The sequence below is a fragment of the Phlebotomus argentipes genome, unplaced genomic scaffold (genome assembly GCF_947086385.1).
Source record: "Phlebotomus argentipes unplaced genomic scaffold, Phlebotomus argentipes genome assembly scaffold_18, whole genome shotgun sequence".
In the NCBI taxonomy this organism is placed as follows: Eukaryota; Metazoa; Arthropoda; class Insecta; order Diptera; family Psychodidae; genus Phlebotomus; species Phlebotomus argentipes.
The window spans coordinates 3,785,929-3,810,426 of record NW_026776177.1 but is presented as its reverse complement, the minus strand read 5'-3'; the positions used below and the strand labels follow the sequence as shown (position 1 = coordinate 3,810,426).

Below are 24,498 nucleotides of genomic sequence, written 5' to 3'. Positions count from 1 at the left end.
ATATTCAACACTTTGAATTCTGATGACTTTCAATCATGATGAAATTATATTCTTTTTTTATAATTCGACGGAGCGAATGAAAACTATGAAAAGCTTGTGAAAAGTAAAAAAACGGCAACTTTTCAGGAGAACGAGTTGAAAATTGAATGATAAAATCGACATTTCAGCGATATTTGCTGAATTTTAACTCAAACACTCGTTTATCGTTCACTAAAGTGTTAATATTGCTCTGTAATAATTATTTTGTAAATGTTCTAGTTGATTTTATTGGTATTAACTTGAATTTTGATTGAAATATTGCAAAGTTTCAAGATAAACTGAAAATATTAGTGCCCAAAAGTCGATTTTAAATAGGTTTTGAGTGCATTTTAGTCAAGAGCGTTGTAGGAAATCAAAATTTCCTTGAATTTTTCATCATTTTCATTGATTTTTTCACAGTTTCAAAGCAGAAATATGTTCTTCTCATTTAAAGTGATCTACATTTGAGGAAAATCGTGGCGTTCCATAATCGCATGCGAAGAGGAACAAATAAAAGACATTCGCACTGTATTCATAATGTATAATGTATTATAAATTAAATACACTTTTAAACAATGTTAATTCCTTCTCTCTCTTAAATTTCTCCTCCTCCTCCTCTTCAGCACCCCTCCTTCGGCCATTTGACGGTTTTTCGTCGCCCTCCAGTGGCCATTTTCTTCGATTTCCGTGCCATTTTCACGTGTCTCTTATTGTTTTTTTTCGGCATCTCTTCTCTCGTGCGTGTTTTCTTCATCGGCGTTGTTGTTGTTGGTCTTCTTTCCGGGCAGGTCACTTGTGGCCCCAAAAAACACACTCAATTGGCTTCGCGGCCGCGGTGCTGAGAAATCGGCTTAACAAAATTCCCTCCTTACAATATTTTCTTTTTTTTCTCTCATTTTTTTCAACACATTTTTTCACTGCATAATTTTCCGGACAGAAAATATATTTTATAAGTAGTATTTTTTTTCTTTTAAACTTAAAAAAGATTTTTTTTTGCCTTTTACAAAACAGAAATTGGCACTTTACAAAAAAAAGAAAAAGAAAAAGTAGTTTTTTTTAATGGTTTTGTTTTATGTCCATTGCTTTTGTGTCTCTTGTGCATGTTTTTTTTTCTTCTTCCTCTCTTCATACAATCTCCTTAAAGATCCTCGTTGTCATCCTCCGTGTTTTACATTTCATTTCTCGTCATTTAAATAAATAAAAATAGTTAAGAATAAGAGATTTTTTTAATTCCGCAGTTTTTCTTTTTTGTTACGTTCTGATGGTTTTAGAAGTCATTTTCTGGAGCAAGGTCGAATCTAGGTGGGAAAGCCAGTCCGTCGAAAGGTCGTGCTGATGCTCGGGGCTGAAAGGATCGCCAGGAAGAGAGGATAAATTAGTCAATCTGTCATCAATTTCTGCACACAAATTACTAAGAAAACAGTCTTCCAACTATTGGCTCAGCGCCTGTTTTTTTCATCCTCCAACGAGAGAATGACAACAAAAGGGGATTTGGACTCATGCAAAGAACACAGTCAGCAGCAAATCGGTTCTACCTTTATCCTTTTAGACCTTTCAGACGCTCTCGGCGTCCAGCAAAAATCATTTCCCGCCAAAAATGCCCCTTTTTCCCGGCGAAAAACGCCCAAAAATCTCCGATTCTCCAGAATTTTCAGTTTCTTAGATGAAAGATTGAATCACGCGCGTGTAAATTTCGTCCTTTTCCACTAAAGTGAGCGTCAAATGTGTTAAAAGCTGTGGTAAATCAAGCAAAGGGAGTGAAAAAAGGAAACCCAGTACATTTTTGAATTCAAATTTCACGGAGAATTTCACGAGAAAGTCCGAATCTTTCATCTAGAAATCAAAAAATCACTCCCAATAAAGTCTGACGCGGAAAGGATTTGGATTGAAGCTGACTCAAATTGCATTCTACATAATAAATATGTTTTAATTCTGTTGCTAATGTGCAAATGTTGGCACTGCGGAGACAGTTATCAATGAGACGTGTTTTTGGGCACGTTCTTCGGTGCCGATCAGCGAACAAAAGAGTTCGTCATACAGAAAATATACATGAGAGATGCTTTCAGGGAAAAGATACACGTGAGAATATATATATTTGTCTGCTGCCAGAGTGATTGGTGAAGAATGTACAGAGAGAAATCAACAAAATCAACAAGACTGTGTTGCCAACGTAAACTTACAAATTCATTGTCTCTCAACAATTTTTTGCGAATATTTTTTATTGCTCCAGCAAGTGGGCACGACCCTTAGTTGACGGCTGCACGGGTCAAGAGATATAGAGAGCATTAATGGCAGAGCCCCTGAATGTGCGAAATGAATGATCGAAGCACCGGATGATTATCAAATTGCTATTCTTTCCCTTCTCCCCTTTCGGGAAGTGATTCGGCATGAGGAATACTCACCGCGGGGCTTGCTCCTCGGCCAACAGATCCGGCACGTCCACCTTTCGTACGGAATTTGTTGATGGCCTGCTCGGCGAGGTCGGCGCGCTCCTCCGCCTCCTCGAGTTCCTGCTGTGCTTTGCGGAATTTGGCCAAGTTGAGCGCGGCAATCTCTTCGGCCTCCTCAATCTGCCTCTTGTACGTCTTGATCTTCTGCTGCAGCTTGTCAACCAGATCCTGCATGCGCTCGTGGTTCTTGCGGTCCTCCTCAGACTGGAACGTCAGCTCCTTGATGCGACGCTCGCTCTTGCGGAGGTTCTTCTGGGCATCGGCATGTCGCCTCTGCTCACCATCCAGCTCATTCTCCAGCTCGCGCACGCGCTGCTCCAACTTCTGAATGGCCTTCTTGCCACCCTTCAGTGCGTTCGCCTCGGCCTCGTCCAGGCGCACCTGCAGCTCCTTGATCTGCGTCTCCAGCGCCTTTCGCAGCTTCTCCTGCGTCTGGGCATGGTCCTGCTCAGCGCGCAGCTCATCAGCCAGACGGGCGGCGTCAACCATTGCCTTCTTGGCCTTCTCCTCGCTGTTCTTGGCCTCGTTCAGCAGCTCATCGAGATCAGAGTGCAGCGTCTGCAGCTCAGACTCGAGTTTCCTCTTGGCAGCCGACACGGAGGCATTCTGGGCGGACAGCTCATTGAGCTGCTCGTGGGCATCGCCCAACTCCTGCTCAGCCTGGCGACGGCCACGGTCGGCCTGTTCCAGGAGCGTGCGCGACTCCTCAAGTTCGTTCTGCAGGGCATTGGCGCGGCGCTCAGAGATGCCCAACTGTTCGCGGGCATCGTCGCGGGCGCGCTGCTCCTCCTCCAGGGCGGTCTGGACATCCTTAAGCTGTTGCTGGTATCTCTTGATGTTCTTCTGGGCTTCAGCGTTGGCCTGCAAACACAATCACAGAGAGAGTAAGATCAGCTCAGCCTGCGAAGGGCTTCACGAGGGATAAACTCACCTTGTTAGCATGGTCCAGAGCAATTTCCAGTTCGTTGATGTCAGCCTCCAGCTTCTTCTTCATGCGGAGCGCCTCAGCCTTGCCCTTGGCCTCAGCCTCGAGGGAAGCCTGCATGGAGTCGAGAGCGCGCTGGTGGTTCTTGCGGGTGTTCTCGAATTCCTCCTCCTTCTCCTGGATGCGGCGGTCGATCTCCTGGCGCACCTGGGACAGCTCCAGCTGAGCCCTGAGCACCTTGTTCTCCTCCTGCTCAAGGGCGGCCTCAGCCTCCTCAAGGGCAGCCTGGAGCTCGTCCTTCTCAGCCTCGAGACGCTTGCGTGCCTTCTCGATCTCGTGGATGTTGCGTCCACCCTCACCGATCTGGTCCAGCAGATCCTTGACCTCATCGGCGAGATTCTTGTTCTCACGGCGCACAGCCTCGAGCTGCTCCTGGCCCTCCTCGTAGGCACCCTTGAGACGGAACAGTTCGGTGGAGTAGTTGCGGCACTCCTTCTGGGAAGCGTCCAACTCAGCGGCCAGATCGTCAACCTTCAGCTTCCATTCGCCAATGATCTTGTCGAAGGCCTTCTGCTTCTTCTCAGCAGCGCTGGCGATCGCGTTGGCACGGTCGACCTCGAGCTGCAGATCCTCAACCTCGGTGGCGAGGCGCTGCTTGGTCTTCTCCAGAGCCACGACCTTCTGGTTCAGGGACTCGATGGTCTCCTCAGCCTCAGCCAGGCGGGCCTGCAGCTTCCTCTTGGCCTCCTCGAGCTCCTCAGAGCGAGCCACGCCATCGGACTCGTACTTGGAGCGCCACAGCTGGGATTCGGCGTTGGCCTTGCTGAGCTGGCGCTGCAGATCGGCCTTGCCCTCGGCCTCCTCCTCCACCTGCTCGCGCAGATTGTCCAGATCGTGCTCCAGGTTGCGGAACTTGCCCAGCAGCGTGGCACGCTCGCGGCTCTCCTCGTCGGCGAGACGCTTCGTGTCCTCGAGCTGCGTGGTCAGGGAGATCTTGATCTTGGACAGCTGCGACACCTGAGATTCGGCCTCCTCCAGCTGACGGAGCAGGTCAGAGTTCTCAATGGACAGCTTCTTCTTGGCGGCATCGAAGTCATTCAGAGTGCGGTTGGTCTCGTCCAGCTTGCCCTGCACCTCATTGAGAGTGTGCTGCAACTGCTTGGCGATCTTCTCTTGGGCGGCCTATACCACAAAGAAGCCATTTTAGCAAAAGAAATCCTCCCACACTGATGATGGGTTTGAGTTTGGCGAAAGTATAGCGAGAGATGAGTTTGTCAGTGAATTCGCAACCACGCTTTATTCTCTTCACAACTTCTTGAGGAAGAAATTCAAAATCATTTCAAGACTAATTATATATTTCCCGGTTGCAAATTCACTGAGAAAACTCATGTGAATATCAAAAATGTGTCACACGCAGTGTTTAATATTAGCATAAGCACTAAAATTCACTATTTGGCTAACCAATTAGCAAAAGAGTGCTTTCCCATTTGGGTGACTTTTCACAACATGTGGAATGCAACAATGTTAATAAAGCCTAGAAAATTATGCATTAGATGACTTGTCTTTGGCATCGAGTCATGAAGCCACTTCTCAACGAACTCAGTGAGTGTGTGTCCTCAATGTCAGACCCTCTAATTGCACATCACTGGCCCATCCTTGCAGCGAATGCAACAATGAATTTTAATTAGTGTGACAATGAGAATTTGCCATTTAGCCATTTCCTCGTTCGGTGGAATTATTATGAGTTCACGAGGGCAGATTTTCCTGTCTGTTTCACAAAAGTTTGCATATTATGTTCTATTCGTGTTTCTTCTTTGGTAGTTTTTTAAGGCAGCACAGCGCAAAAGATGTTTTTCTTTGCCAATCAGCAGAGTCTTTTTTTTTCTAACAATGTTATACCTTCTCATTGGACAAATGATCAACACTGTGTCTGAGTTCGTTCACTTCACTGAAGTACTGAGCCTTCTCCTTCTCAGCCCTGTCAGGATCAAATGAAACAGAAGAAAGAGAGAAAAAAAACACAAGGAACGTGTTGGATTAAGTGTGATCAGTGATAAATGTAATTAAAAAACAACAAGAAAAGAACTTAAGGATAAATGAGCAAACAACACGTGGATGGTAAGGCACGAGGATCAAGTGTGGATCCCTTTTTTTATCTTTTCACTTTGTGGGCGATTAATAACATTTCTCTGTGTTCTCATGCTCCACATTCATGTGGCGAGATATTCTGTCCATTCTTCCTTCGTCTTCCAGTGTTTCTCTCTCGCCTGTGTGTGTTTTTCTTTCTATTCAGACACAACCAGGATGTGGATAATTGCTCGGGGATCTTTACCTTATCGCGAGCGAGTTGATCGCAAGCGCTTCGCGTATTGTTCAGTTCATTGTGCATATTATTCCTGTCGTGCTCAGCCCTAAAGTCGAGTCAAATCATTAATCGCCGCTCTTCCTCGCATCCATTGGATGTTCTTTTTTCATTGTGGAAAATGCTTTGCCACCACACATTTTATGCTTAAACGCCAATGACGCGGTGTTTCCACCACCGCCATTGGCATTGAATGATGATTTTTGAGATGATCCTTCGTCCAATTTAAATTAATTAATGCAAAGGAATCAACCCCCAAAGACATCTCAGACTGTCGAGGAACTTTGGGGATTGATTTTAGAGAGAATTTGAAGTGGAATTTGTACTCACTTGGCCTTGAGTTTGTTCAGTTGGTCAACCTGTTCAGCCATCTCAGCCACGGCATCGTTGTGCTTCTTGCGCAGATTGGCAAGGGTGCTCTCGTGCTGAATGTTGGCCTCCTCCAGATCGCGTCTCAGCTTAGCCAGCTCGGCCTCGCGCTTCTTGTTGAGCTCAATCTGGGCAGACGTGGCACCGCCAGCCTCCTCCAGACGCTCGCCCAACTCCTCAAGCTCGCGGGCCAGATCGGCGCGCTGCTTCTCAGCCTTGGCGCGAGCCTGACGCTCGGCCTCGACCTCCTCCTCGAGCTCCTCGATGCGGGACTGCAGCTCCTTGATCTGCTTCTGCAGCTTGTTCACCACAGACTGCTCGTCCTCCAACTTGGCGGTGAGGGAAGAGATCTCCTTGTCCTTGCGCTGGATGGTCTGCTCGAGTTCCTTCTTGTTGCGCTCCAGATCGGCCACAGCCTCCTGGGTGAGCTTCAAGTCGCCCTCAACCTTCCTCTTGCTCTTCTCCACATCGCCGCGCACCTTCTTCTCGCGCTCCAGCGAATCCTCGAGCTCATCGAGGGTCTGCTCCAGCTTGGCCTTCACCTTGTTGAGATGGTTGATCTTGTCCTCAGCAGCCTGGAGCTCCTCAGCAGTCTTCTGGTTGGTCTCGCCCTGCATCTTCTTCTCCTTGTTCAACTTGTTGATGAGCTCATCCTGGTGGGCGATCTCGTCGTTCAAGTTGCGGATCTGGTGATCCTTGGTGGCCTTGTCCTGATCACCCTTCTGGATGTTCAGCTCCATATCCTCAATGTCCTTCTTCAGCCCGGACAGCTCCTGCTCCAACTTCTTCTTGCCCTGGAACAGTTGATTGCGGGCATCCTCTTCTTGCGACAGGCGCTCTTGTGTGTCCTATATTTAGAAGGCACGCAATGTTTGAAATATTCCCCGGATGATTCATTGCTCATCTCTCTCTCTGAGATTTTTTTCCCTCCTCAAAGCCACACACTCACGCAGAGGTGGAAATAAATATTTTCATCATTTCTCACTTTTCGCGTGAGCAATAAATAAATCACCGCGAGCCCAGTGGGTGGGGGCGTTGTGAGGAAAAAATCTCTCTCCTTCCATCGCTCGCTACTTACGCGCAATTGGTTGTCCAAGTCGTTCTTCTGGGCCGTGAGCTTGGCGCACTTCTCCTGGAATTCGGAGAGTTGTCCCTTCTCGCCGGACAGAGAGTCCAGAAGGGCGGTCTTCTCGGCCAACAGCTTGGAGTTGAGCGTCTCCAGCTCCTTCCTCAGCTTCTCCTCCTTGGCAAATGCTTCCTCAGCTTTCTTGGCCTTCTCCTCAAGTTTCTGCAATGTATCATTCGACGCATCGTCAGTTGTGGAATGACTAACTTCTAATTCCGTCTCGGCCATTTCTCAATTTTTCTCTTCTTCCTCTTCTCCTCTTCCTATTTCGCACACTGATCGCCTTTCACTTGTGGGGATAATGACAATATATCCCTTAAGCAAATTATCACGCAAAAGATTTATTCGCAAATACCCTCTCGATTGGATGAGAGAATAAAATCGATTAGATATCACTTCACACACACCCTTCAATATATTTCGTTTCAAGGGGTTTTTCTTCCTTATTTCCCTTGTCTTCTCGCAAAAAAAAACTCTCTTATACAGATCAAGTTCAGTCGGTCTCCTCACTTCGAACGGATATGATATTCTCGGTATGGTTGATGATGAAGTAGAGAGTGTGATGTATCGTGGTTAAGTGGTAGGGTTGATTACACGATGACTATATTATTAGTTTCGTTTGGACCAACGTAAAGCCCAGGTACAGGTCCGCGCGGCAAGTTACCGTTTACTGGAGTGGATTTTAATTGCTATCAAACGCACCACCTCTCTCGCTCGCTGGACGCCTACGTTGCGGGCTAATCTTGGAAGGCATATTAGGCAGTGGGCACCCAAAATAGCCCAAATGGCTCCGCCCAGACCCCATCGCGCTGGCTCTCTTTCTGTCTTCCCCTCCGTGACAAAACTCCAGGGGCGAGACGGAGCACAGGCGCAGTGCAGGCACGGGAAAAGGTGTCAGTACCTCCCAAATGAGTGGGCCTTCGGTGGGGCATCCTGTGTGCCCGAAATAGCCCAGCAGAGGTGTGGTGATCACCACACTTGATTGAGCAGCACCCGTTCGATCCCCGCGCTAATTTATGCAAATACCAATCACTCTCTCTCTCGCGGATGCCCACAAGCTAATTCACCCCCGCGTGCGCACTGTGATCGTTGGAGAAGTGATCAATTTGCACAGACTAAAAATAGCGCACTTTTCCTACTCGCGAGGAGAGGTAAAAATAAAAAATCACACGTCAATAACATTTCATCATTGGACGAATTTGGAACTTCTCAACACAAGCGCATCTAAATCATCAACATTTTGGATAGAGCGAAGCAGATGTTTCATCATAATTTGCCCATTTTTTATTCCCCCCCCGCCCTCGATGACATTTTCCAGAGCGTGTGCGTAATTTTCATCTCTCTCTCTTTCCCTAAAAATATCATTTTTCACACCATCAAGTTGTGATTGTGTGTGACTTCCCAAGGCAATTTTGTATGAATTTCCTTTGCACAATAATTTGGGTTATTATTAATAATCATCATTTTCTGTCGCACGCGCCCTTTTCAAAACTTGCGCGCCACGCGAGGAATGCGCGATTAATTGGAAATATATACACACAACATCTCATCCAATAAGTGTGCATTTGCGAAAAATTGAAAATAGGCCTCTCTCTCCACCCCGTCTCGGAGACGCCAACTCACCGCAATTTCATCTTCAATGCGCGTAACATTGAGAAGAGGCTTGACTTTCTGCCAGAGCTTGTACCATGGCCATGTGCGCAGCTGCAAGTACTTGCGCAAGTTGCGCTGCACGACTTGCAGGGCCAGACGCTGCTCCTGCAGCTTCTGGAACTCCTTGCGCGACAGATAACCACGGATCCAGGACTGCAGCCAGGTCATGATCTTGCTGAGGCGCTCATCACGCAACTCCTCCATCTGACCCAGGACACCAGCACGGAAGAACACCTGCACGCGTGATTGGAGTGTCGCGGAGAGAGAAAAGATAACATGTTAGTCGTTGGCATGAACATTCAGCCTCCTGTGAAGCGCACAACTCATAACAAGAGGCAGTGAAGGAGAAAAGAGCATAAATTACACAGGCTAGAATAAATATTTTCCTACATTCGGCCATGCAAGTGATATTTTCCACTTGGGAATGTGCCACACTGAGGCCCAAAAGTGTCCCTTTTTCATGCTCATGAATATGAAGAATATTTAAAAGTTTGATAGCAGCTTAGATAGTCGATAAAATACTTGTGAGAAAACACTTTTTTTCTTGGAAGAAGAAATGTGATTTTTGAAAAACATTTTTCAATCAATTCGACACTTTTGCAACTCAGTGTTGGTGAGACGAGAAAAAACATTTTTCCTTGCGAAACATCAAGCAGAGACAAGCCAAAATGTTACATATTTCTCGAAAATGTTAGAAGGTAGAATGTGTTAAGAATAGACGATGATTTTATGCGGCCAAACACACTGACACGCAGCATTCCAAATTGTCCACCTGACAACATCACACAAGATTTCTCTTCACCAGTGGTTAATATTAAAGTTTTTGGTATGTGAATAAAATGTTAGATCCAACATGATAAATCGAATTTAATAGAAGAAAGTCAGACCGCAATACCTTGGTCTTTCCAAGACGGAATTGATCCTCAGCCAATTGCACATGGTTCAAAATAATTTCAGATGCCTTTTCAGGTTTGATCGGTTCTTTGATTAATGATATGCACAGAATTTTGTATCTGTGTTATATATCGGGAAGAAATGAGAGGGTTAGAGATAATTAATTGATCATAGAATAAAATAATTCGTCTCAATTATTATTTGAATAAAAAAAATCATAGAGAATTAAGTGGATAGAGTCTTAAACTACTCAATCTAGAGTACTTTGGATTGAGATTCTTAATGCTATGTTTGCTTTGTCAATGAAAGAATATATAAAAAAAAGAACACACTTGAGACAGTCCTTTGTCTACTGACTCTTCTCAAGGATGTGCTCATTAAAAAATAAACACAGGAAAGGTAGAAGTAATAAAAAAAACTCGGACGGAACAGTAAAAACGTCACATTTTGATGCAAAAAGAAAGGCAAGGAGGAAAATTTTTTGAAAGAATTTGGAAATAAAGAAAAACAGAAGTGCCTGTCAATGAGCTCCAGTCAAAAAAAGGACTTAGAAACAGGCCCTCAAATCCCATCAATTGTCTCTTCCGATTGGGTTCATTCCAATTGTCTTCTTCTTCTTCGGCCAGCAGAAGAAGAAATGAATTCGAAAAAAAAGAGTAAAGAGTAGCGCCATCGAAAGAGCATTTTCAATGAAACAGGAACGAGAAGATAGAGTGAAAAAAGGATATCATGCCTTCGTATTTCCCAATCGGTAAAGATCAGGATCAAAACCAGTGTTGTCCAAAATGGCAGCGGCGGCCTTTTTAATATCTGGCGTGCTTTCAACTCCTTTCGGGTTAATGATTTTGTATCTGAACGGAAGGGGAAGGATCAACTTCATTAAACATAATCAATGATCATAGTTCTTGTATGGTTTCTCTTCTTTGTGGTTCTGGTTGAGGGTGGAAAAAAAAATTCAACTATACTGGAATATTTGTGCTCTTAAATTACATGATGAACATAATATACAGGAGAAATGACCTCAATGTTTGTTGTTTTTTCATGCTAAATGACAGGGTTGGAATACTCATACTCCTCATAATATGTTTTCAAGACGAAAGGGTGGGTGGATGTAAACATGTTGTCATACGAAATTCAGGAAGATACAACCAATTATCTACACGTGCTTGGTTCTCTCTGTCTCACAATGTTTCTCAACAAAAAGGTAAAATAAATAAACGAGAATGAAGAAAATGTTTGGATTTTGGGTACAAAAAAAGGGTAAGAAAGAAAGATATAAAAAACAATTTAATCTGGGGGGGTTTTATAATTCACCCTTGTGTGACCAATTCGATAGCTTTCTGGATCCAATTGAATTGATTCCAGACATTTAGCAGCTGCAGTCTTTGGATCTTTTTCAGCGGTCATAATGGCCGGGGCCAAGATCATATAACTGAATAGTGATAAAAATATTGTTTATCAATGTGTTCATGTCCAAACATATGTATTAAGTTGATGTTTCATGAAATTTCTAAACTAACTTTCTGAATCTGACTAGGATCAATTGAAAAAGTTCATTGAATTAAAAAATGGCAATTTTGAAGTCATTATAAGATCGAGTCTAAGTAGAAAATCAAGATCAATAAAAAAAATATTTAAAAACTATCCAAAACACATTAGAGAATTAAAAAAAAATTTCAATTATTTTAAAATATTTCTAATATTGAATGAAAAATTTGTCGCTAATATTCAATATCACAGATTCCTAGACTGTTTTCAATCCTAGCCAATCTACTTCTGACTCCACTAGCTGTGGTGCTAAAGACCTATCCAAATGAGACTTCTTTATATGCAATAGAGGAAGGAATGTGCAGACTCACCGGAGCTTGAAGTCAGGGTACACCATCCTGTTGGGGAAACCTTTACGGCAGATACGGATACCTTCAAGCACACCGTTACAGGTGAGCTGATGCATCACCAAGTGGGAGTCAATGACACCAGGCTGCTTCATCTCGTTGGGAATGATGCAACGGACGAAGTGAGGCTGGGTGGAGCGCAGAGTGGTCATCAGGTTGTTCAGCTGCTCCTTGTAGGAGGAGGACACAGTGGCGAAGCCACCGCCCTTCTTGCCACGACCGCCCTTGGCCTGTTCACCGCCACCAGACTGTCCAGGATGGTCGGCGAAGATCTCAATCAGCAGCTTGTTGGAGGACTTCTTCAGCTGATCGACGACAGTGTCGTTAAGGGGATCCTTGTTCTTCTCAAGCCAGCCAGTGATGTTGTATGGCACGCAGCCGGCGTAATGGCCAATGGCGAAGTGGGCGGCCTGGCAGCCGGGCTTTGGTGGCTTGGGCTTCTGGAATGGAGCAGACTTGCCCAAGTGGTTGTTGTTCAGCTTCTCAGCGAAGGTCTGATCGGTGGCCTTGGGGAACATAGATTCTTCCTCAAGAATGGACAAGATACCCATAGGCTATTCACCGAACGGGGGAGAGAAAGAGAAAAGAATCCGACATTACTTCGCCATTCAACTCTTCCATGCGCAGAACAAATGATGACTTTCACAGCTATGATTTCTACAATTATATCAATGAAATACAGGAAAATGCTCCTTACCTCATCTTCTTATACTTTGGTTAGGCGTTGAAAGCTTTCTACTGAGTTATAATGTCATTGTTTTCTTCTGATATCTCGAGATTGTACTAGAATTAGTGGCAAATCACACGACAAACATCGTTAGAGATTTACAGGTAAAGACCCTGAATCAAGAGGGCTACCTTTTCAATCAGTTCAATACATTGTTGCAGATCCATTCCGAAATCAATGAAGGTCCACTCAATGCCTTCACGCTGATACTCCTCTTGCTCAAGAACAAACATGTGGTGGTTGAAGAACTGTTGCAACTTTTCATTTGTGAAGTTGATGCAAAGTTGCTCAAAACCGTTGTACTGTGTTGTTCAGTAACGTTTTTTGTGGGGAGGAAAATAAAGCACACAATATAGTATAAAAGGGTTCTATGCCTTTTTCCTACTATATGTCAAATTTCATAAACTTAACAATGGTTAGTCAGTTCTATCGTCCTCATTATCAGTCTTTGGAGATGGTGAGTCTAACCATATAATCAACATAATAATGAACAATAAAGATCCTGTGCCTCCAATTGCCTTTGGAAGTGACACTCTCTCTCACTAAAACATATGTATTATCCTGCAGATAAACGGCAGTATTGTTGAATAAGAGCTATTGCAACAGTCAATTGGCATATCCTTAAAATTTTGTTGACTTGTACCTTCTCAATCAGTTCAATACAAGCCAAGAGATCCATTCCGAAATCAATGAAGGTCCATTGAATTCCCTCCTGTTTGTATTCTTCTTGTTCGAGAACAAACATGTGATGGTTGAAGAACTGTTGCAACTTTTCATTCGTAAAGTTGATGCAAAGTTGCTCAAAACCGTTGTACTGTTTGTGGAGAAACGATTGGTAAATGCACACAAAATGGGTATAGAAGGGTCCTAAGCCTTTTATACCAAACTAATAATCTTAACATGATTAGTGTGTTTCGTCCTTATTATCAGTCATAGGGAGATGATCAACATAATCAATGGTAAAGGTCCTGTAAAATAAATAGACGTGCCTCCAATTATCTTTGGAAGTGACACTGTCAATTGAACATGAAACAAATTGAACAGTAACAGGATAATTCGATAGGGTTGGGTTGACTTGTACCTTCTCAATCAGTTCAATACAAGCCAAGAGATCCATTCCGAAATCAATGAAGGTCCACTGAATGCCCTCAATCTTGTACTCTTCTTGCTCAAGCACAAACATGTGGTGATTGAAAAATTGCTGGAGTTTCTCATTCGTAAAGTTGATGCAAAGTTGCTCAAAACCGTTGTACTATAACAAGAAATCAAATCAAGGGTGGGGAAAACACAAAAAGAAAAGTAAAAACATCAGGTTCAGGGTTCAAACCGAAGGAACAAAGAGAGAATCACCATTCAGGACAGAAGTTGGCTTTTCATCACTTATCTTGTGGGCGCTGCAGCATCTAAAGAGCGAGAGAGCTTTAACAACATTTTTGGGGTTGAAGGGTTGAGATGATGTTTTTGGGAGATTTACGGGGTTAGAGAGCTTTAAGCACCTTCTCAATTAAATCAATGCAAGCCAGCAGATCCATTCCGAAATCAATGAACTCCCAGTGGATACCCTCTTTGGCGTATGTCTCCTGCTCGAGGACGAACATGTGGTGGTTGAAGAATTGCTGCAGTTTTTCATTTGTGAAGTTGATGCAAAGCTGCTCAAAGCCGTTGTACTATATAGGTTATATAGAGTTAGATAAGTTGATTAGTCAAGATAGCTTAGGAAGCCCCGCTGAGATCCTTTTGACACGCGTCCGCCCAGGAACCGAACCTACAAGTCATCTTCAAAGTGGTCCAAATGTCCGTCAATCGTCACAGTTTCACGTATTGAAAGTATTGATTGCGTCTTCGTTGCGTTGTCTAGAAAATACTCACGTCGAAAATCTCGAAACCAGCAATATCCAGCACACCAATGAAGTGCTGACGCTTCTGCTGGGTGTCCAGAGTCTCGTTACACTTCTTCACGAGCCACTTGAACAGACGATCGAAGATACCCTTGCAGAGGGCACCCACGGAGTTGGTGACCTGATCCTTGTTACGACCCTGGGTCACGAACTCGTTGCCGACCTTGATCTTGGGCTTCAGCAAGTTCTTGTACAAGTCCTGGCAATCCACGCCCAACAACTTGGCCACGCGCTCACCCTCCTCGACGCCATCGGCCTCGGCCTGCTCCTCGCGACCCCTCTGCTTGAACTTCATGCCACCCATGTGCATGACAGCAGCGGTGATCTTGTACACGTTGTCCTTCTCCTCCTGTGTGAAGCCCAGCACATCGAAAGCTTGCTGTTGTTCGCGATGGGAAAGTAGAGAAATCACGTTAGATTTTTTCAACGAAATTGCGCTTCGCTTAGTTGTATTAATATTTGTCTTTCAAATTGACAGGAAACAATTTGCATCAATCAACAACAAGCACTACAGTTAATCTAAATCTTACAGGCTAAACACACAGGGTTAGAATCTAGGCAATCTAAGTATTTTACTTTGCATTCTCAACAGGATCTTTATACAAGGGTGTAAGTTTTATATTCTTTTCCAGAAGATCTTAACACAGTTTTTTTCTTTTGGATAAAATATCTAGGACAAATGACAGAATACTTATTTTTCAAAGTTCCATGACAATATAATAAATAAAGAATGATGTATAAAATGTTCCAGAGACTTGAATCCGGAATTTAACCAGTGCATGAATGACATCAACATTTGATATCTACTGACATCACTGATATCTATAGGAGAAAGTAACTCATTCCATAATCATCACCAAATTATTTATCATAGTTTTTCATCTGGTGTTGACAACAGTGGGTCCGGGGGAAACATTTGATCTACTGGACAAAATCCATCTCACCAAACTTTTCCCCATCAACTTACATCAGTGAGTTGACATTCCTCACCATCGTCCATGTTGGGAATTGTAATCTTTCCTTGTGACACATTCACGTAATCGTAAATGTCATTGGAAAGGATACACTTATCTTTATATTTTACAAAAAATAAACGTTTTTTTTTTGAGAAAAAAAAAGAAAGAAAAACATCGTTTAATACACCTGTACATGAGAGAGAGTAAATAATGAGAAAATATATAATCTCCCCGCGAAGACGCATCACTATGTATGTACATAAGACGAAACAGTTTTCCCCCAGGTGAGAAGCAAAAATCAACAGCCAGGAGCGAATTTAATCTGTACATTTTGATAATGATCAATTTTATCCAACATTCTCACAAAAATTTCATCAACCAATTGTCCATTCGAAGATCCGCTCCCAACTTAATTCATAAAAATGTGAAATTTACAATTAAAAAAAAAGTATAAAAGACTCTCGACTGACACACACTTACGTCCGTTTCATCAAACATTTCTTCATCATTGATGCCCGGGATGCGTGTTTTGCCAGAACAAATGAGCGGATAGTCACTTATCCGCTGACTGAGGAGCGTTTTTTCTAGTCATTATCAAAATGTATCATGGTAAATAATCTCCTGGACACATCGCCCATCATATCACCCCAAAAACCCCACTCGCAGTCGCCCCGCATTAGCACAAAACATCTCTTTGCGATATAATGGTCACTTTGTCACAAGTTCAACAGTGATTAATCTGAGTTAGTGTGAGGCATAAAAAACAAATTTGGTTGATATTTCTTGTTGTCAGTTGTAGTAGCAACAATATTGAGTATACGTAAAGAGCCAATTCTTACGTCGGTAATACACATTTCCTCAGAGTCATCGACACTTGGGATGGTAGTTTTTCCCTGAGAGACTATGTGATAGTCGTAAATGTCGTTTGACAACAAACACACGTCTAGGAGAAGGTAACAAAGGTAAGGTTAGATTAGGTTTCATCGCCATCAATGGTAAGTATATATAGGTTCTGTGCTACGTCACCATTAATAGCTGTTATTAATAAAAGGTATTTCTCTCTCTTCAAATTGTAAATATAAACAAAAATACCAACTAATCTGAATCCTGTTGGATCAGATATCAGAGGTCATCAGTCTACCCAATCTAGGTCTAGGTAGGTTAATTGTCAAAAAGTCTAGGAAAACGGTTTCAGGGGTTGTAGGATTTCGAGACCCGAGATATTTCGGGGTTTTCTCCGCCTCCAAAACCGCAATCGCATTCCCCTATTCGTGAAGTAGGTAAAATCCTTGGGTCAAAGGCCTTTTTCTTTGGTCTAAAAACAAAGATGCATTTGTGATCCACGTCAGTGGGTATTTTGGAGTCAACAAACACGAGGACAAGATAGGGGTGAAAAGTCAAAGCTCAAGATAATTTGGGACAGGTGAGAAAGTAAGGTCAGATGTGACCGCAATCTGTTCTTACGTCGGTCAACTGGCACTCCTCGCCGTCATCCACATTAGGGATGGTAACCTTTCCTTGGGACACGACATAATAGTCGTAAATGTCATTGGAAAGCAGACACTGGGCTGGATGAAGATAAAATCACATCATTCTTACATGTTTCTGGATCAACAAAGGTACATATATGGAGGTAACAACAAAATAGGGTAACATACAGGACACACCCTCCGTTCCCTTCCTTCCCCAACCCTCCTCAACCAAAGAAAACACCCCCCACGCATGACCCTAGTTGCGTCTTTCTCACGTCCACCCAAAGCAAAAGCGAAGCATACCTTTGAGCCCATCAACGGATCCAGACATCATTTGGTAGAAAATGTGGTAGGACCGCTCGAGAGACTGCTGAGAGATGACACGAGCTTTCTCCAACAGGTCTGCAAGGATTAATTGGTTTACCATCAATCATCAGTCCTGAAAGTCTAAACTTCATCTCCAAACTCACAAGTCTCGATATCAGCACCAGCCAGTTTGCCAGTAGGACCGAAGTGAATACGGATGAATTTACCCTAGGAAGTGGAAGAAGGCAAGTCAGCATTTTGGATTTTTGATCTTCACACATTTTCCATGACACTTACGAAACGAGAAGAGTTGTCATTACGCACAGTCTTGGCGTTACCGAAAGCTTCCAGGACGGGATTGGTCTGCACAACCTGATCCTCAAGGGTGCCCTTCTTGGAGCTCTCCTCCTTCTTTCCACTAGCACCGACAGTGGCGAAGTAGGCAATTACCTTCTTCGTGTTCTCTGTCTTTCCGGCTCCGGACTCACCGGTGATCAACATAGACTGATTCTGGTGGTTCGTCAACATGTCCACGTAGGCACCGTCAGAGATGGCGAAGATATGGGGTGGCACCTCATTACGGCGCTTGCCACGGTACATCTTCGCGCAGCGATTTGTGTACACGGGGAAACGCTTGTAAGGATTGATGGCGACGCAGAAAAGACCGGAGTAGGTCTGTAATTGTATCAAGAGTCAACGTTAGAACGGCCAATCCAGACAAAGTCAAATTTGACCTGCAAAATCACAGAAACAAAACGTTTTGGCTTTCGTCAACGCCACTTTAAATGCAATTGTCCTCTCTCTGCATTTAATGGACGACTTACAACTTTCATGTCAATCATGAGCCAAATTCTTTTATCTAAACTACATTGCGAATTATTTACGAATTTGTCGTCAACAAGAAACACACAATCAATCCATCCTGGTGGCATTTTTTGCCAGTTCTCCATGATGATGATTCACGATTTTTTTGTACGCTGCGTTTCTTCACTTTCTCGTGACGCCTTTTGCGAATGTCTGTCAACCGCAAAGAGCGCAAAAGGAGCGAGTTTAATGCAACTGACACAATAACACAAAATCAGGACTTTGTGAGTCGGTATCACAAGTTTTTCTTCCTTGCTCAAGGATAGCCAGAGTTAACACAGTTTAGATAAGGGCAGCTTTGGTTTTGTTAAGTCAGGATTAAACATCAGTTTTCGGGGCAGGATGGTTGAAATGGGAACAGTTACTGGGGTTAGTACAGCTTGCAAGCTAGTTAGATTGCGCCTAGCCAAAGTGGCCAGACGCACAAGTGTTACCAAGGATCGTTGGTAAAGGTAATAAGTTCCAAGTTAGGCTTCATCGGCAAACGCTTTGTCCTTCTGTACTGGTTTTTCCCGTATGTTCGGAGGACGTTGGTTAGAGACAAGATCTCTCCATCGGCATTCGCATAGGAAAAGAGCGCGTCACTTACGTAGATGAGCTGATTGTAGTATCTCTGCTTCAAGTTATGAAGCACAGAGGCGTCATTGAGGTATGTCAAGTTGGACATATCCTCAGCTTTTTCATACTTGGGTGGATTGACTTGTTGGAGTGCGTCTTTCTTGAAATCTTTTGTCTGATCGTTCGCGTGAGAGAGAGAGAAGAGGATACCTTATTAGTTATGCCATTGAATGATACTCACATAGATCAATTTGTAGTAGTAGCGCTGCTTCAAATTGTGCAGCACAGATGCTTCATTGAGATAGGTAAGGTCAGCCATATCTTCGACTTTCTCGAATTTGGGTGGGTTGACTTGGGATAATTGATCTTTCTTGAAGTTTTTCTCCTTTGGCAAATTAGACACGCACACAATTGAACATACAAACGGAAGAATTCACTTAAAAGGTTGTCTCAGATCGGCCAATTGGTGAAATTTTCTTGCTTTACGCAATCATATAAACATCTATAAATCTTTGTTATCCAGGATCAGGAGTTGAGCTTGTAGTCCAAACTCCAGCCTAGTTCCAATTGAGGATGAATTTTGTTTCAGGACAAGATGGATATTTTGGGATTAGGGTTTTGGGGATTTTGGGTTTTGAGTTTAGGGGTGTGTTAGTGTGCTGAAATCGAATGAATTACCTCTCCACCGGGCAAGCCAACGGTGACCAGGTCACCCTTAGTAGCCTTGATCTCACCCAAGAGATATCCGTCCTTCTCATCGGGCACCCAGCAATTTTTCTTCGAATCGTAGGGTTTCGTCTGATCGATACGCTTCTGCTCGAGTGACACGAACAGATATGGGGTTGGATCGGGATCCTCTCCTTCCTGTTTCACAACCTTCGGCATGTTGACGGGTTCTTTTGAGACTTTGTCTTCAACAAGAGAGAGAAACGAGGGGCTTTAAGAGACACGTGACCGAAAATCAGCCCTGAAGCTTCGCTATATAGAGAGGGAAAAAATCAATCGATTAACTTTCAATTGCGATATTAAAGCCAAAAACGAGAGAGAGAGGGAGAGATTCGTCCATTCACAAAGCCGGCAATTGGTGGTGGTTCACATCGTAAGACAAATTGTTGTGTAATATCATATTCATGATCACCCAAAGTGGGCACACACAGGCCATGTCGTCAATTTTGATCAAGAATTCAAGAATGCGAAAGATCGTCAGCAAAGAGTCTCTCGTTCACTTTCAATGTACCTAAAAATATCCACTCTCAGTAGCGCCAGTTAGAAAAAAAAAATAACTTTAAACACCATTTCGAAACTGTTTCAGGGTTTTTCACCACTATTTCGCCTTCTGAGAGTGAGAAGAACGCCTCTTTTTCCATCAGCGCGCGCGCGCGTATCTTGTGAAAATTTTTAAAATAAATCCTCTCTATGTGTTCCTCAAATCCACAGGCGCGCACTCATGAGGAAATTCTCAATGCATAACACTGTCGAATGGCCTATTAATAGCATCAAATCCATCCTCCTCTTGAATATCATACAGCCGGCAGCATACGAGCATATTGTCGGGTATGTGATTTAAAATGCTCTCTCATTTGCAATACACCCTCGAGATCCTGGTCAAGGCACTGGATATCTCCTTTTTCGGTCATCCATCGCGATCATACGATCGTATCACTTGGATTTTACACATAAAGTGCGATTCTATTTCGAGCGCTCTTCTATTTACGTAACTCAGCTCACTACAAATATGTTCAGCATCCATGGACCTGCAAATGGTGTTTTGTTGCGAATGGAATTTGAGATCTCATATGAGAAAATTTTAATTTCAATTATTTGTGATTCTTTGGGGCGCGGAATGGGAAAGCATCCCATAAATTGCTTCACCAAGCATAGCTCGGTGCATTCTGCAACATTCCTCGAGAGTCTCGGTATTTGCCACCACTTTCACCACTTGCAATGAGTTCATTGAATCTCAGATGAATCCTGACAGGTGTACTTTTGCATTAGGAATGCACCAGCTATGCATCGATCACTATTCTTCACTTTCTGTCCATTTAATTTCATGCCTTGCGATGTGATCCGTTCACCATAAAAACCGCGCTCTTCACAATTCAGGAGATCCTCAGTTATCCTTCAGATTGAGATCCAATCGCAGAATTCCGATATAGACATCCGCGCCGTAATCCAGAACATTCAGGTTGTATTTCACCACACAAAATATTTTCTCTTTTCTCCACTGATTTTAAAAGTCCTTTCATCAAAATCACCAATGAATAGAAACTCTCCGGTTTTTTCTTATAAAAATTAAAATCCACTTTGCCTTTAAACCTTTCAATACAAATAATCTCTCAATTGGCTTGAAGATTGCTTCAGAAAAAATCTCTCTCTCTCTTGATTTAAGAAAAACTCATGAAAAATAATCCCTACACTTACGCGTTCGAAAGCCGTTCTGAACAGAGAAAACGGAAAAGTCGCTTTTTATACGTAGCAATTTGATACCAGTCGGATAAACGAAATTGGCACCAATCGGATCGTCCGACACTCATGCCCGGGCTTGGCTCCCTTTTTAGTACACACTAAAATATGAAGAAAATTGCACATACAGCGACGCATTCGTGATGCTGGCCACACAACACACCCATTCTTTTCACGTACAAAAGCCATCTCCCCACATGCGAACACATCGCCTCCTGAGCATTCCTCACGCACGCTCCCGCCGCCCCGCACGCCGCGCACTTGGCGTGTGTGCGGCCGCTGCCCGTGTATTGGAGGCCCCCACGATCGCGCCTTCGTCCGCCACTCGGAGTGTAGTCACCTCAAGTGGCAACACATCTCAGGGAGGATCTCTTCTCCTCATTCTTCACGCCACCACGCGATGCTTCAGAACGTCAACATTCTGCCTCCCAACATCCTCATCAATGATCCGTGCCGCGCAAGAAGACCACGAGCAGCAGCATATCAATATATCAGGCCGCACATGTATAAATCCCCCGCGAAAATTATGTCTCAGGCGAGGAAGAGCGACGAGGTACAAGTCATAATTCATAAACATCACCTCCACGCGGCTGGACAAACGTGGGCGGCACGAGATGAATGCGATGACAAACATCAAGAGTCTCGAATTGGGATGATGGAATCAGGATCAAGGCCAATTGCTTCGATAAACTCACTTGCCAATACTCATCATCTGACGAGAAGTGCGCTTCTTGAATATCTCTCAAATGCAAGGCTTTTAGTCGCCTGAAACTGTGTCAATAAGAAATCTATTCAGGTGAAAGAATTGATCCTGAAAAGCTTCCACCAAGAAATCATAGAAAACACACAATTACAGACTGAATTACAGCAAAAACGAGAATTCAAAAATAAACGAATTTCGCCGGAAAAAGAGAATTTCAGGACTAAAGTTCGTGGAGGATCTATAGACGATATTTGAACATCTAGGAAATTATGTCACGAAATTAGTAAGGAAGGAAATGAAGATAGACATTCCACTAGAATCTCATAAGAAAATTTCATGTTATCAAGTGATCAATTTGTCAACAATCTTGAATATCTCTTGACATCGAAAGACGACAATTGGAAGTGAATTTCATTGGGCTTTTGGAAGTAAAAGTGCCAAAGCAGTGGAACATAACTTTATGTTCTCATTTAGAGAACAATCAAGTCCAAGTTGCACGTAAAATTTGCTAAGAATTTGCATATAGTCAAATCATAATGTCGCCCTTTTTTCCCGTTCAATAACTTGAGTAATTTATTGCACTTGAAAAAAACACTTGGTTTTTCGCTATAAATACAACACACAGAGAGCAATTTCTCTAGTGTCGTTGTCACGCAATATGCCGCTCTATAGTGCCTCCCTGTGCACTATAGCGTGTAAATTGAATTAATGTGAGCGAAATATCTTATTACTCAACACATGATACAGTTTGCCTAATTGAACGCTTGTAAATTTTACGGAATTTCGCCGCTAGAATATTTCCGTCGGCGAAAAAATTGGCGCGATTGTGCAAAATTCCTGCATTGCATTATGGGTGACTTTCTTTGCGCGCAGAAATGGGGGCTGTTTCTCAATGTCACGGAACATTTCTGGGGCGCGCATCGTTGGGGGAGCGAAGAGAGAGTGAGAGAGAGATGTTGTGTGCACAGAAAGTTCTCGATGCCCACAAGTAAAACTCGTCTATTTGTGACTCCGAAGAGTGCGAGTGAGTGTGCCGAATGTTTGATCAGATGAAAGAAATTAAACGATCTTTAATTATATAATGAACACATTTTATGTAAGGTCAGTGGGCCGAAAGCAATTATGCCTGTTCGAGGGTGTGAGGAAAAAAACCGCTCCGCGTCTACATTCTGTATTTATTTTTTTGTCGACTGAAAAATCTATAAATTGCAGAGCCTCTCGTCGAGCCCCAAAATGTATGAACTGCGATGAAGGAGGATCGCTGATGGAGACTCTACGATATATCGTTTGTTTCCATTACACGCGATCTGAATGATTTTTCCTCAGCAGACAAGCAAGTTCACCCACTTTTTTCTTCCATCTTCTCAATTCATTAACACAAATCCCGCGCGATATCTTCCAAAATGTTACTAATTATAAGTCAGGAGAGACAATTTTTAGCCATGTAAAATGAAAGTATTTTCAACAAATCGTCAGAGATTGTTATTCAGCCAGAGATCAAGTGAAATAGACGTGGAAACTCTCTTTCTTCTTCTTCTCACTCTCTCGAAGAGAAGAACCAAAATAGCTCTGGTGATCAAATATGTGATAGTCTGAGGACATTTTCTAATCTTTTATTGGATCACTCTTTGGTTATTATTAGTCCTCGAAAACCTGTTAACTCTTTTGCTAAAAAGTATTCTTCTCTTTTATCAACAGCCCAAAAGGTGCGCGGCTTTAGAGAGAGAGAGAGAGTCCTTGACTATTGAAGGCAAACTAATAGCCTAAAGTCCCAAATGACGCCTGAAGATCAACCAACGCAGGGAAGATTTTGCGAACAGAGAAAGTAAAATTCATGTTGAGACACATTGCATATATCCCATAATTTTTGGCATATCGCAGATAAACCTCACAATTTAATGGCTAATTTTGTGAATATTTTCAGCTCCGCAATACATAAAATACAAAACTATTTCGGGACGAATAGATGAAACACTTCTTCAATATGAATTGAAGAATTCTTTGAATGAAAATCACGGCAGAGCACAGACGCATGAGAATATCTTGGCAGTGGTGAAATTGCTTAATTTATGATTTTTCACAAGTTAAAATATTCACTGAAGATGCACCAACACGTGTGCAAAAAATAGTGCAATTCATTACCTATAAATGCACTTCTTTCGCATCAAGACAACTCGCTCTATCGAGAGACAGAAAAAATGAAGCTTCTTGGCGTGCACTGTCGATTCCCTTGGTATTGAGGTCAATGTGGATCCTCTGAAATTTAAAATGAGATGGCCAAATCTTCAATTTCATCCCACTGACGTACACTCAAAGTCTTTCAATACTCTCTAAATCCTAATCCTAAACCTTTCTGTATATAAACAGTCAAGCATTACTGATTCATTTCCTGGTTGGAAACATGAATTTTACAGCCATAAAATGTTTGCATCGCGAAACAGCTGATTTTATTGGAAATATTAGAATTTTAGCAAACCAGTATTTTGATTTCTTCATCAAATTTGAGTTACATCATTCTATTTCTCCACATTAAAATGAATTTTGATGACACACTAATCGAAAAGGCAGACGAGCAGTCTTAAATTTTTTCAGAGTCTAAACAGTAATTAAGAAATTTGACTTTTTAATTCCAAAACACCCAAAAACCTGATCGCAATCAATCATTAACTTAATTTATATTCTGTCAACTCTCTGCCAAAAAATGAGCGGAGCTTTGAAGGCGCATTCCAAAGCTCCAAATGCCTATAAATCCCCAACTTCCTTTTCCCAACATCGTGCGCACAGTCAGCGAAGATCGCGCTCTGAATCTGCCCAAAATCTCACCCATGATCACTGTCTCTAGGTGTGAGCACGCGGCAA

General features: G+C 43.0%; 1 protein-coding gene across 31 annotated transcripts; it reads right to left on the bottom strand.

The window, feature by feature from the left end:
* Positions 1 to 542: 542 nt before the first annotated feature.
* LOC132261335 (myosin heavy chain, muscle) lies at positions 543 to 20,969 on the bottom strand. 31 transcript variants are annotated; one of them, XM_059760153.1, is made up of 18 exons: positions 20,895 to 20,969; positions 19,152 to 19,451; positions 18,505 to 18,648; positions 17,349 to 17,726; positions 17,216 to 17,279; positions 17,049 to 17,147; positions 16,113 to 16,216; positions 14,289 to 14,696; positions 13,916 to 14,086; positions 11,657 to 12,246; positions 11,112 to 11,229; positions 8,874 to 9,137; positions 7,203 to 7,412; positions 6,086 to 6,972; positions 5,726 to 5,804; positions 3,400 to 4,575; positions 2,421 to 3,329; positions 543 to 1,363 (listed from the first exon to the last, which is right to left on the bottom strand). In XM_059760153.1, exons 2-18 carry the CDS (start codon positions 19,356 to 19,358, stop codon positions 1,286 to 1,288), a joined length of 5,886 nt encoding a protein of 1,961 aa, XP_059616136.1. In that variant the 5' UTR covers positions 19,359 to 19,451; positions 20,895 to 20,969; the 3' UTR covers positions 543 to 1,285. The 31 variants fall into 31 exon arrangements, with proteins under 31 accessions (XP_059616136.1, XP_059616140.1, XP_059616139.1 ...); XM_059760157.1 differs by lacking the exons at positions 5,726 to 5,804; positions 11,112 to 11,229; positions 13,916 to 14,086; positions 20,895 to 20,969 and adding exons at positions 2,199 to 2,275; positions 5,293 to 5,371; positions 10,531 to 10,648; positions 13,063 to 13,233; XM_059760156.1 differs by lacking the exons at positions 5,726 to 5,804; positions 11,112 to 11,229; positions 13,916 to 14,086; positions 20,895 to 20,969 and adding exons at positions 2,199 to 2,275; positions 5,293 to 5,371; positions 9,799 to 9,916; positions 13,063 to 13,233.
* Positions 20,970 to 24,498: the final 3,529 nt, after the last annotated feature.

Coding starts and splice junctions, on each gene's coding strand:
- LOC132261335 (XM_059760153.1), bottom strand. CDS start 19,358: ATGCCGAAGGTTGTGAAACAGGAAGGAGAGGATCCCGATCCAACCCCA. Junction 16,217..17,048: donor ATCCGTTGATGGGCTCAAAG/GTATGCTTCGCT, acceptor ACCTTCTCCTAG/ACGTGTGTTTGTTGTCAAAC. Junction 6,973..7,202: donor ACTTGGACAACCAATTGCGC/GTAAGTAGCGAG, acceptor TTCTAAATATAG/GACACACAAGAGCGCCTGTC.